This window comes from Agelaius phoeniceus, chromosome Z (genome assembly GCF_051311805.1).
Source record: "Agelaius phoeniceus isolate bAgePho1 chromosome Z, bAgePho1.hap1, whole genome shotgun sequence".
Classification (NCBI taxonomy): Eukaryota; Metazoa; Chordata; class Aves; order Passeriformes; family Icteridae; genus Agelaius; species Agelaius phoeniceus.
The window spans coordinates 59286260-59298652 of NC_135303.1; the positions used below are offsets into that span (position 1 = coordinate 59286260).

The 12393-nt window shown below is 39.0% G+C and overlaps 1 protein-coding gene and 1 long non-coding RNA gene across 9 annotated transcripts in view; one reads left to right on the forward strand and one right to left on the reverse strand.

The window, feature by feature from the left end:
* CEP78 (centrosomal protein 78) overlaps window positions 1-8398 on the reverse strand; it is a 25157-nt gene extending 16759 nt beyond the window's left edge. For 2 of the 8 annotated variants that reach the window (XM_077172082.1, XM_077172081.1), the window contains exons 1-8: window positions 7787-8053; window positions 5405-5681; window positions 5017-5192; window positions 4299-4371; window positions 3677-3780; window positions 2736-2910; window positions 843-956; window positions 526-590 (exon numbers count right to left, since the gene is read on the reverse strand). In XM_077172082.1, coding sequence (XP_077028197.1) covers window positions 526-590; window positions 843-956; window positions 2736-2910; window positions 3677-3780; window positions 4299-4371; window positions 5017-5192; window positions 5405-5657 — 960 coding nt within the window. In that variant the 5' untranslated portion in view covers window positions 5658-5681; window positions 7787-8053. Of the gene's footprint in view, window positions 1-525; window positions 591-842; window positions 957-2735; window positions 2911-3676; window positions 3781-4298; window positions 4372-5016; window positions 5193-5404; window positions 5682-7786; window positions 8054-8249 lie in introns of those variants that run through there. The other 6 variants (XM_054652607.2, XM_077172076.1, XM_077172079.1 and 3 more) reach the window with 5 other exon arrangements.
* On the forward strand, window positions 8232-11918 carry LOC143692238 (uncharacterized). Its single transcript, XR_013180142.1, has 2 exons — window positions 8232-8334; window positions 10686-11918. It is a non-coding gene; the product is annotated as an uncharacterized LOC143692238 (long non-coding RNA).
* Window positions 11919-12393: the final 475 nt, after the last annotated feature.

Genomic DNA, 12393 nt, shown 5'->3' on the forward strand with positions numbered 1-12393 from the left:
AGCAACTTTAAAAAATTTGGGTTACAGAAGTTAGAGACAAGAAATAAGTTCTAAAATAAATTAAGTGCTAAATTCCAAATTGTGGTTTCCTTTACTTTTTAGTTAGAAGTTATTATTACCATGTTGACAAGGACATATGTAGTAGAAAGCCCTCCAGCAGTCCTGGAGGGACTATTTAATTTAATATTAAATTAATATTTAATTAATATTCTATGGTAATGCCCAAATACACACACATTTCCATTTTTCTCTCCATTTAATGGATATCCAGGTTTTATTACATGTGACAGCTTTAACTCCATAAGAAATCATACATGGAAAGAAATACAGTAACATGTTCATTATAGTGGTTTTAGGTTTCCCCCTAGATAGTGGTTTTTTTCATTTGTACTGAGTCAAACTTCTGTTTAGAACCAGAATAGCTGTTTTAGATTCATTCTGAAAAAAGTCATCCTTTAAAAAAAATAAATGCAATAGAAGCTAAAAAGAAAATCCCAAACTCACTCCAAAATGTGTAAAACACACCTCTGAGTCAGCACTGCTTCCATTCTTGAGAACTCTTTCAATTATCTTTTTCATCAGACTATGACCTAGAATGAATTAAAACACCTTTTTAAGAATTTTCTGTAAGAGACAATTCTTTTTGTGAACAAACAGATCATTGACTAGTAAGTAGATATTACCTATCCTGGTTGTTTTCCTATGTTAAAAATGTTTAGCAAATTATCGTGGCATGTTCTTTTTTTCTTAAAAGCAGTTTACCTTTCCCCAGATAGCTACTGAAGAAGAAAAAAAACCCCAACAACCACACAAAGAGAATAAATACAGACACAGATACATACCAATTAATGGATTTTTTCTTACGTCAAGTACCACTAATGTTGTGTTAGTTTGAAGAGCATCTAATAATGACCTTGCTCCTTCATTGGATATTCCGCACTGCTGCAAATCAAGTGCTAAAATGTTTAAGGAGGCAAAAAAAAAATCAGTGGAGGTAGTATAGCATTTAGTTAGTAATTTAATTTAATAGTTAATATCTAAAAAATTAATCCTGCTGAAAACCTCCATTTCATAGAAAATGAAGCATGAGAACTGAGGACATGATGATAACAGTCATCAAAAAAGTGTAAAAACAGGAGTATTGCTTTCAAAGAACACAACTAGAACTTTTCAAAATTAAGAAACAGCTGTTAATATCTGCAGAGGAGGTAATATGAGCCACTCTACAACCACTGTGGGCAACCTGTGGCAGTGTTCAGTCATGCTCAAAGTAAGAGGGTTTCATCATGTTGGAGAAACCTCCAGTGTTTTCATCTCTACCCACTCCATCTTGCCTTGTCCACAGGTACCACTGGAAAGAGTCTGTCTCCATTTCCTTTACATCCTCCTTTCAGATATTTGTACACCTTGATTCCATTATGAGCCTTCTCTTCTCCAAGCCAGAGTCCTAGCTTTCTCAGCCTTTTCTGAAATCGGAGCTGGTTTAGTCCCTTCATCTTAGAGGCAATTCACTAGACCCTCTCCAGTAGCTCCAGTTCCCTCCCGTACTGCACATTCCATGGCCTCACTTGTGCTGAGTAAAGAGGAAGAATCACCTCCCTCAACCTGCTCAAAAAGTCTTTGCTTAATGCACCCCAAACACTAATGGCCCTCTTTGCCACAAAGGCACCTCACTGTTTCATGGACAGCTCATTGTCCACCAGGATCTGCAGCACCCTTTCTGCAAAGCTGCTTTTCAGCCACACAGCCCCTGCATGTTCTAGTGCACATATTATTCCTGTCCAAGTGCGGGACTTTGCACTTCCTTTTCTTAAACACCATGAAGTTCCCATCAGCTGATTGATCCAGCCAGCTGAGGTCCCTCTAGATGGCAGCACATCCTTGCCTTTCTAGGGATCCAAGAAAGACTGTAGTTTCCCGAGTCCTTCTTCCCAGACTTCTTGAAAATAGGCAAGACATTAGCTATCCTCCTCCAGTCCTCAGGCACACTCTCCCAATCACCATGATCTTTCAAAGGCTACTGAGAGTGACCTCAAAATTACATCAGCCAGCTCCCTCAGCACTTGTGAACGCATCCCATTAGGGCCTATGGATGGCTGTTTGTCCAGTGTAAGTATTCTCTAATCTGATCCTCTTCCATCAGGATGGATGTTATCTGTAGACCTGCCTCAAACTAGAAAACAAAACTATAAAACAGGTATTTTATTCCACACACAGAATGCTATGATTTACACCAGCACTATTAGTAATTTTGTATAATTACGAGGTATAGCAATACATATACTGCAGAACAAATTCATTCTCAAAGATACTGAAGGACAATACTAAATAAAACAACAGTATTCAGATACTTCAAAAGAGGAAGAGAGATTTCTTTGGAAAAAAAACAGTACTCTTCCCAAGCTACACAGTAAGTTACTCCTCTGGCTGCAACTGTTATAACCGATAATTTTAAGTCTTCTGCCTGCCACTACTATATTTTAAGAGATGCAGTAGTGAGACATAGAGATAGTAGAAAACATATTAGTAGAGATAAAGAGATATGGAGATCCTGCTGAAATCCTTACAGCAACTAGTAACAAGCAGATATGAGGTATATCAGGAATTTGCTGGTATAGGCCAAGTTCTACAACATATGGAATATCTCAGTACATATACATTAGTGTGTCTGTAGTTACTATGTAAGGAAACTCCTGAATTACTCTGCTGCTCATTAGTAAAAGACTTAGTAATACCTTTTAGCCAAAGGTCCTCTCCTAGACAGTCTGCAAAGGCACTTGCTCCTCTATCTCCAACAAGCATGTTGCAGTTCAAAGTAATCCGCCTCAAACCTGTCATATATTCAAGGTCAGGTCTCCTGTAACGTAGGCTGTCAGCCCAAGCTTGACCATGTCTTCTTACTGCCTGGTGCTTTGCAAACAAAGAAGCTGTTAACAAGTGAAATGGCAAAGCCATAACTGAGGACATTATAACAAGCTACCTTTTTCTGTAAACCATGTTCAATGGCTTGAATGTTGGTATAAGAAATATATGCTGGTGTAAGTACACCATTCCTGAATTCAAGAAACATAACTAATTTTTAAACCTTACTGGTAAGTCATATTTGTTGTGACTGCTCAGTTTGCAACGCAAATTATTAAACTTGGCTACAAAGTATTTTATCACCTTCTTTTGACAGACACTTTCAAGGCACATTGAATAGGAAATAAATACATACACAATTTTGTGCTTTCACAGAAATCACAATTAACACTAATTAAAACACAGTACTAGGCAGAAATCTCCTGATCATTTAATCAGCAGCTTCTAAACTGTAAACTTGATTATTCTTACCCAGTGCTTCAGAATACTTGAGACATTTTTCAAAATGATTGACAATGAAAGAAGCACCCTGAAAACAGGTGTCATGTTTACAGACCTAGTCCTTATTTAAAGAAAATGCTTTATTATTTATGTTTTTTTCTAAGAAATAGCAAATTTAAATTTTACACCAGTAAACTAAACTACTTTTGTCATACAAAGTCACACCTTTCGTAAGAACATACACTTAATTTTGGCATTCACACAAGCTCCTCACGAAGTGCCTTAACTGATTTTGGGCTTTAAAGCAGAAGTAAAAAATTAAATTTATTAAGTTCTTATAAACACTCCATTCTAAGACAGTTCATTAAATTACCTTTAATAAATTTGCTATATGTTCTGCCCCTCGCCACGTGAGGCTACATGCTGTGAAGTTAAGAAATCTGATAGTAGCTGTATTCTTTATACTCTGACAGATTGCTGGAGAAAACAAAAGTACACGTTATCTACACACAGCATTTCCACATTATCAGAACATGCTTTTTCAGTGGCCTATTAAGAGGCAGCTTTAAGAGCCAAAAGCTTTGACAAAGAACTAGTGCTGAAATACAGAGTGTATTTTCAATACAATTAATGTGTTCTAAATTCATACGTTTCTAGTGCAAATGTTCAGCAAAGAATATCTGAAAAAGTTAGAAAATATTTCATTTCAGTTTACTTATGGAAGCTTAAACAAATCAGGAAAGGGTAAAGAAATACAAATGCTGTTTTAGATAAAAGTATAAACATCACTATAAAGTAGTATATATATTTACTAGCCTGAAGTGAAGAAATTCAAGTCTTTAAATGCTACTGAGTTATGCAGAATAAAGTAAAGATTGTTCTTATAATCTCCATAGACAAATTTAAAACGGGAATGGAAATACTGAAAAACTTGCGTACCTATTTGGAAACTTAAAAGAGAAAAGTATATTTACAGGTTTTGATTCTGAACTTACTTTCCAACCCTCCATCTCCAATTGGACAGTGGGCTAAAGAGACACTCTCCAGAGATGAAGCTGTGGCCAAGCCCTAAAGAATAAAACAAACAATGTTGTTATGTGTTGAAAAGCAAAAAGAAAAAGAAAAAGAAAAAGAAAAAAAAAAAAAAAAGACCAAACCACTCATTCTCTGTTCCTTACAAGAAACTCTAGGGGATTCAAACAAAGGTCAAAACCAGCAAACCTTCACCTTCAGTTTAAGCGGGTTCATTTCTTTAGCTTGCAGAGGAAGCTTGCCTGTGGGCAACCAGCAGCAACCTCCCCCCTAGAAGCCAGTCATGTGCAAACTGGAGCTTTCCAGTAACACATCTGAGGATCAATTTTTATCTCCTTGGTGTCCCACAACTTCCCTTCTACCACATACATGCACAATGGTTTCAGTTGTAAGCCTATGTCGTACGCCTCAAGCACACGGCAGAGATGTTGCTAAGATCTTTCTAGTAAGCCTTGTGCTTCTGAGACATTCAGTTAAGACCAGGTTATGCTAAAAGTCTCAGCAGAATCATTCTTTATGTATACGTAAAGACTACACAAGATATCTTTGCATGTATTTGTTGCATGTATGTTTGTCTGCAACAAATATGCAAAGATTAGTTGCCACTATTCTCTGTTCTGGGCAATTTGTATATTTTGTACTATATGTACTATGTATTTGTACATACTATTATATTCTCACCTTTGTTAAAAGTGCTAGGTCTCCTTCCCTCAGAAGCAAACCCTGCAGTTCTAAATGTTTTAGTACATCTGATATACTGAGACAGCCTTTCACAGCTTTGCATAGTTGGCCAGTCAAGTCTTTTGACAGAGTTGCTGGAATTCTCCTTCTAAAGTAAGTTTTGTATCTTTCAACACCTAGTGAAAAATAAAAACTACACATCAGTAAAATCCAGTCTGTATTGGCTTAAAAGCAATTATAATCATACCCTCCTTGTTTTTTGTACTTTCTTAAATTATAGTAATTCCTTAGGCATAAGAATTCCTCCCCCCATGTATTCAATCACGGAGAAGTTTTATGCAACAAGTTTTAACATGCATACATCAACATACTTATCTTTTATACAGACCTGATTCTTCAAGACCATGTTGATGTAAACTTCTTATTCTAATAGAAGCCAAAGTCTTATTATGCCTGAGAGCATTCAGAAGTGGTGCCCAATCAGTAGCTTTGATGTGATCCACAATCAGATCAATAGCATCACGAGTCATGTTAGCCTTCACAGCTTTCAGAGGGAGAGAGCCTTGAAGTTCACAAAGATGTTCATAATGTGAGAAGAAATCCAGCATGCACTGTCTTCTTAATTTGACTGACTCAATCATTTCTTTTATGTGATAAATTTCTCTCTAAAATAAGAAAGAGGAAAAAAGACAGAAACTTTTTTTCAATATATAACTATCTTGCATTACAGTGCCAATTCAACACACATATCCAAAACATGAAAATGTTCCTGGATATTCTATAGCATTTACTCATCTTTAATACGTAGCTAAAAACCTTATGTCTTATGATGCTTACTACCTGTGCAAGTAAAGTTGCATGAGTAAAGGGCTGGGGAAAAAAACCCCAAACACCAAAAAACAACTCATCTGCATCTTTATTCTCCTCACTCTAACAGGTATAACAAGAACACAGAAGCCCAGATCTTTAAGCACTGACTTTTGTAGAGATCTTGTTTTCATCTTAAGATTTAACTTAGTAGCATCAAGGTCTGCCCAAAAGCCTTGGGCACTCCCTGACCCACCATCAAGGGAAACATACAGAGCCAGTTGTGAACTTCTCTGCTACTTCAGTTAAAAGTCTAAATTATCATCATACATAATAAAATTTGATTTCCTAAATATTTTTACTATTGCATACCAGATATACATATCCCAGTAAAATTCACTAAGCACTTTTCAGGCATAAGGTTTTGTTATACTTTAGTACCCACAGAGAATAACACAACTAACTTCCAAACAGAATCTCTAAATACTGCTATGACATAGCTATTAAGAGTTAAGTAATTCTACTGTCTCAATAGGGACACTTGTCAGTATATTTAGAAGATACATTTATTTATTTATTTATTTATTTATTTATTTATTTATACTCAGGACAACATTAAGTATTCCACACAGGATATCAAACACTGTTCACATTGCAAACTTTTTTTCTTATTTGTCACAGACTAGAAAGCTTTAACCAATCTTCTCAAATATTCTGTATGTCAAATTAAGACATGTTATACTGGACATGTGAGGACAGCCATTTGTAAAAGCATAACTTAGAAAAATAATATATTGTTAGCATCTAAATGACTGGAAATATAGTAATTCTAATAATACAGTTCCTCTACACCCTTTTACTTTTTTTTTAGCTCTGATTTACTAGCATTTCATGACCACACCGTGGCCACAGTGTCAGAAATTACTGAATTACAATCTTACACTTTGGGTTCAGAAAATGACCATCAGTTTTAAGACATCAATGGCTTCTGGTAATGTATAAATGTGCAAAATATTTCTCCAGAGCTTAAGCAATATTCTTCTCATGGAGGCTTTCACTGCAACACCTTAACACCACACCTCTAACTGAAGAAAGGAGCTCCTGGCCCTACCACTGAAGTTTAATCCACTTGTAGGAAGCGACAAAAAAAACCAAACTAATCAGACCCAAAAGCTTTCCAAATGGAAAACTATATAAATTCGAAGTCTTCTGCACTGAAGGTGCAACCAACCTGATACCATACCACCTTTGACTTGAGTGGCTCTGAGAATGTATACAGACGATACTCATCTACTCAATACGGATCCAAGAAATCACACTAGCTGGCAACAAATTACGAGAAATATACAGCACACAGTAAAACTGAAAAATCCAACTCCATGTTAGGAGTTTTCTGGAACCTGTGAGTTTGTAAGGATTAAAATAACCAGCTGGTTAAATGTATATCGGGTGGGCAAACAGACGGCACCCAGGAGCACTGCCAGCAGCAGCCACGGCCAATGCCGACCTGCGGGGCACACGGGGAGGCCGAGCCGCGCTCACCCTGCGGGGGCGCGCCTTGCCAAGCGCGGCCTGGGGGCCTGCCGGGGCTAGGCACCCTTCACTGGACCTGGTGCACAACTGCGTTTAAGGATGTAACTCAGCATCCAGCTACAGACAGCTCCGGTTAGCACCGGGGTAATAACAGAGGGGCTTTTATGCTACACCGACTCAACACCGACACCGATTCAGGGAATCACTTCAGACCGCACACCACTGAGCGGGCATCAACAGGGGGCTGGGCTGTCTGCCACCAACTCGAGGGCTCTCGCCAGAGGCGGCCAGGAACAGACATCAGCCGGTCGCTCCCACGCCCACAACGGCCCCGCTACCCCCGGCCCTGACAGCCCCATCTTCCCGGAACCGACTACGGCTCGCTCCGCGGGCACCCCGCTCCGCCTCTGCGCCGCGGGCCCGCCGTTACCGTTGTTAGGCGCCGCTAACCGGCACTGCGCGCCGTTACCCGCCGTCACTCGGCACTGCGCGGCACTGCGCGCCGTTACCCGCCGTCACCCGGCACTGCGCGGCACTGCGCAGCGTTACCCGCCGTCACCCGGCACTGTGCGGCGTTACCCGTCGTTACACGCCAGTGACCGCTATTCCCGCACCCCGGGTCTGGGCCCGGCACCGTTGCAGCGGCCGCCGCGTGGCGCGCGAGACTGGCCCCCGATTGGCCGCCGCCCCGCCGCCCTCCCGCCCGCGTTCAAAATGGCCGCGCCCGGCCGTCGCGACGGCGGGGTGTTACATAGCAACAGTACCGCGCAAGAGAGTACCGCTTCCCTTTCCTGAAGAAAAACAAACAAACAAAAAACAGAAACAAAGACGGAGGAAAAAAACCCCAAAAACCCAAACAACCCCCCCCCCAAAAAAAAAAAACAAAAACAAACCAAAAGCCAACGACGCAGTGCTAGAAGAAAGCAGGCACTGCTTCAGCTTTCCGTCACCAAGGCACGTGATGTAGGAGCTCCACAGGTAGGGAAACGTTTTGATATCCAGTAGTAGCCACAGACAGGTAGCCTGAGCCGTCCAACAGGGTAACAAACTCGTATTTCACATCTGTGTTTCCCATTAGGTTGCTGGGTCACACATAGTTTTCATTAACATTCAGTACAGTGCATTATACGGTGTGACATTTAGGACTGAATAACTCAAAATGGAGTCCAGGTCCTGCTCCTAGAACTGCAAGTTCTAGGGTAGGGACACCAGCTAATTAGGAAAAATTATTACTGTAGGTTGATGACTAAGAGCAATTTGGTTATTTAGAAAATTATGCTTGTAATCTGCTCGTAGGCAGCAGGATTTAAACTCTTAAGGTGAGCAAGCTCTAGAGAGCTTTCCACAGAAACTAGACAGGCTGCTAGGACATTCAGAGGACACTGTGTTTACGCAGATGCAATGTTACTCGCTGTCTCTGACTGACATCAGAAGCAACTGAAGCACCTTAATAGCTATCAAGTGTACCAGAACAAGACTTATTTCAGTAAGTCTGACATCACCATCTGTACAAATGTTTCACTGTGATATTTGAGGAATTCAATGTAAAAGACAAGAAACACTTGGACCATTATCAATGGAATGGCAAAACCAATGTTTCCGTAACTGTCTGACAAAATATTTCCTGTGCTTGCCATAACTCTTGGTGTCACAGACTAAACTCAAGCAAAATTAAATTAATATATTTTCAAGAATCTTTACTTTTAAAGGTTTATTTTTCATGCTACTTAGTTACACAGATATTTCCAAAATTGAAATTCAAAAACCTTGCTGAGAAACTGCTTCAAGTTGCTCTCTACCAACCTTGGTTTTCTTAAAAAAATAATGTTAAGTGTCCATTTCCTCAGCATTTCATTCAGTGCTTTAGATTTGCTTTCTATTTGCAACTCTATTTTTTTTGTTTGATTTAGGTTTGCGTGGGGTTTTTGGGGGGATTGGGTTTTTTTGGTTGGTTGGTTGGTTTTGGTTTTGTTAGCTTGTAGGCGGGGGGGTGGTTTTGTTTGGTTTTTTGTTTTTTGGGTTTGTTTGTTTGTTTGTTTTTGTTTGGATTGGGTTGGGGGCTTTTTGCTACACAGAATTTTGGTATACATGACACAGAGCTTTTGGTACACCTTCCAAAAGGGAGGATTATCAAAAGTGTTCTGTGTATATCAATAATTGAGTAGGCCCTAAACACAGGCTTTTTCTGGTACTTGTGATGATGTCTCCTTCTGCATTCCCGTCTCCCATGTGTGGGCCTTGCAACAAGCCCACAGACTTGTTGCAGAACACACCTAGAGCAGGTAGCTTGAAGTGCCAGCTGCAGGTGGTACCCTGGCTGGTGAGAAACAGCTGCAGCCCCAAACAATGAGCTTTGAAGGCACAATGAGCTTTTAGACCTCCTGCCTAACAAAGGGCACAGTCCTGGAATGCCAGCCATCACCCAAAGCCTCTGCAGGGCCCAGTGAACAGGGAGAAGAGCCCATGTGCCACATAATTTTTATTGTTGTTTTATGTTTTCTCTTTGGTAAAGATCTCATTTATTTTGGGATATATCCTATGTATTGCATTTGCAACTATAATCACTACTTTCTTTTGTAGTCAAAGGCAGTTCCCTTTACTGTTTTAGAGCTTCAAAAACATAAAGTAATTTGGTGAGATACCAGATGTCTCTGGAGAGAACAGTCCCAAACAGACCCAATTCTGTCACTTTGGCAAATGATGTCTTCTTCACCAGTCATCATTTTGCTGAATTTGTTTAAGCGCTTTTTGTTCTCACTGTTTTCTTCCTGTATCTTTCTAGGCCATATGCTATTGCAAATTTTTTTGTTAATGTGTAATTTAATTTTTTAATCTGATTCAACAGTACAAGCATTTCTCAGTCTCAGACTATAACCAATGTTATCTTTCTTAGAGGCATCTGGAGACAAAAAGGGGCTGTGCATTCTACCCTGTTAGTGGGTGGGCAGCAGGTGTTTTCTCTTGACTTTATGAGGATGTCTGGAAGGTATCCTACTTGATTGGTGTTCTTCCACATTATCACTTACTGCCTAGTAAGGATGTGTTAAAGGAACCACTTCACATTGTCCTTTCTCTTTTTTTTTTTAACTCCCCTATCTAGCCTTTTAAAGCCTGCTTCCAAGCTGACTTTAAATAGCTGTCTGATTCCAAAACAAAATAACTAAAAATTATTTTCCTCTGTGCTGCAGAATGCCAGTGGGGTTGAATGCTAAGTGCAAAAAAGGAAAAAAACAAAATTTCCAGAAATATTTGACAGGTTTAAAAAGCTGCTGACAGGGCAGCTCTGTATAGCTTTTGTCCAGAAGCCTGAGAGAATCCTTTGTTTCTAGGTGGCAAGGTTCATCAAGCAAAGCTGTATTGGAAGAGCTCATAAATCTGCTTAAAGCATGGAGGAAATATTTATTTCATTCTGCCATTATTAGATAGCTTTATCATATTTTTATTGGAAGTTCATAGTTGCATAAGTGCCCAGTGCTCCTTATTATTTGCATTATACTGTAAGAGGACTTGACCCTTCAACACACACTAAATGTGACAAACTGGCAGAATCTCAATGTCTACTTCAGGGCAACCTAAAAGCACATCAAGTTAAAAAGAAAAGAGTCATTGTTTTCACACCAAGAGATCCAAAAAGGTACGAAACTTGGATTGAAGACAGAAGTTTTTCTGGTAATCCTCAATTGTTCAAAACCTCTTGCAACATGAACTGGGCACTGGAAACTGAAGCAATGGTAAGAAAATATGCTTCAAAAAACCTGAAAGGAAAGAGGAAACTTGGCCAAGATGGAAGTAGAAAATATTTTATGGACTAAGGAGGGAAAAAGTGCTGAATATACCTTGTTTTAGAAATCTTCAGTTGGACAAGATCTGGGGCATAGACATAGATTCAGTTCTTGTCTCCCTGCAGAATCTGGTGATTCCCTCCATTCCATGTATTAGCACTCCTTTTCGTAGCCTTGGAAGCTCCACATCCATGTAACAATGACTGAATGCAAAGCAGGACTTTTTCAGTGGAAATTGATTTTTTTTTTATTTATCTACCACTGGCTTGGTTTGTGTTCTCAAAAGATTGTTGTTTCTTTCACTGTCAGATATGTACAGAAAACCTTTGCTCTCCTTTTTCTCTTCTTGTTATTCATTATCTCCCTTTTTCCTACTTTAAATTTATTTTCTCTTTTTGAAAATTGCTGTTTAACTATATCAACAATCTAGATACAAAAGTCTTTGAAAAGACATGATTACTCCTCCAAAGTTGCACTTTATCTAGAAAGTTGCAAATTATCTAGACGAATTCTGAAAGTCATAACTGTAACAATATGCAACACTGAAAAACTCACCTAGAAATTTAATTCCCTAAAGTTAGGAGATGAGTAAATACTGAGTGTGGAGGATATAGAAAGGCAGCATGAACAAAAATAACAACATTATGTACCATTGCAATAACATATATTCAATATCATACATACAATATATATCATTGTATAGAGAAGAAAATATATAACATGTATAATTACATACAATTGTGTACATAAGCATATAAATTAAATATGTAATATAACATATGTGAAAGAACATCTTTTTTTCCTTCTGAAGTTAAGCTGAAAGGTCTTATGTGCAGGAAAAGAGCACACTTTTAGCTAACTGTCCTTGATCCTAACTTTTCTCCTATATTGGGAACAATTTTAGCAGTTTCATTGCACAAAGTTTGTCTTTTGTTTCTGATTCACTACACAGATCTGCACAGCCTCAACTGCCAGAGTAATTTAGTAACTACTAACAGTAATAATAACAGTAACATAGTAATTACTATACACTAATTTTGAAATATATACTAACTTTCAGAAACAATGCTGAGAAAGGATAGAAAACATGGTCCAGGTTGGAAGGGACCTTAAACATCATCTACTTCCAGCCCCCCTGCCATGGACAGGGACATCTTTCACTAGATTGGCTTGCTCAGAGTTCCATCCAGCCTGGCCTTGAAAACTTCCACAGGGATGGGGCATTCGCAACATCTCATGTTCCAGTGCTTCAGCA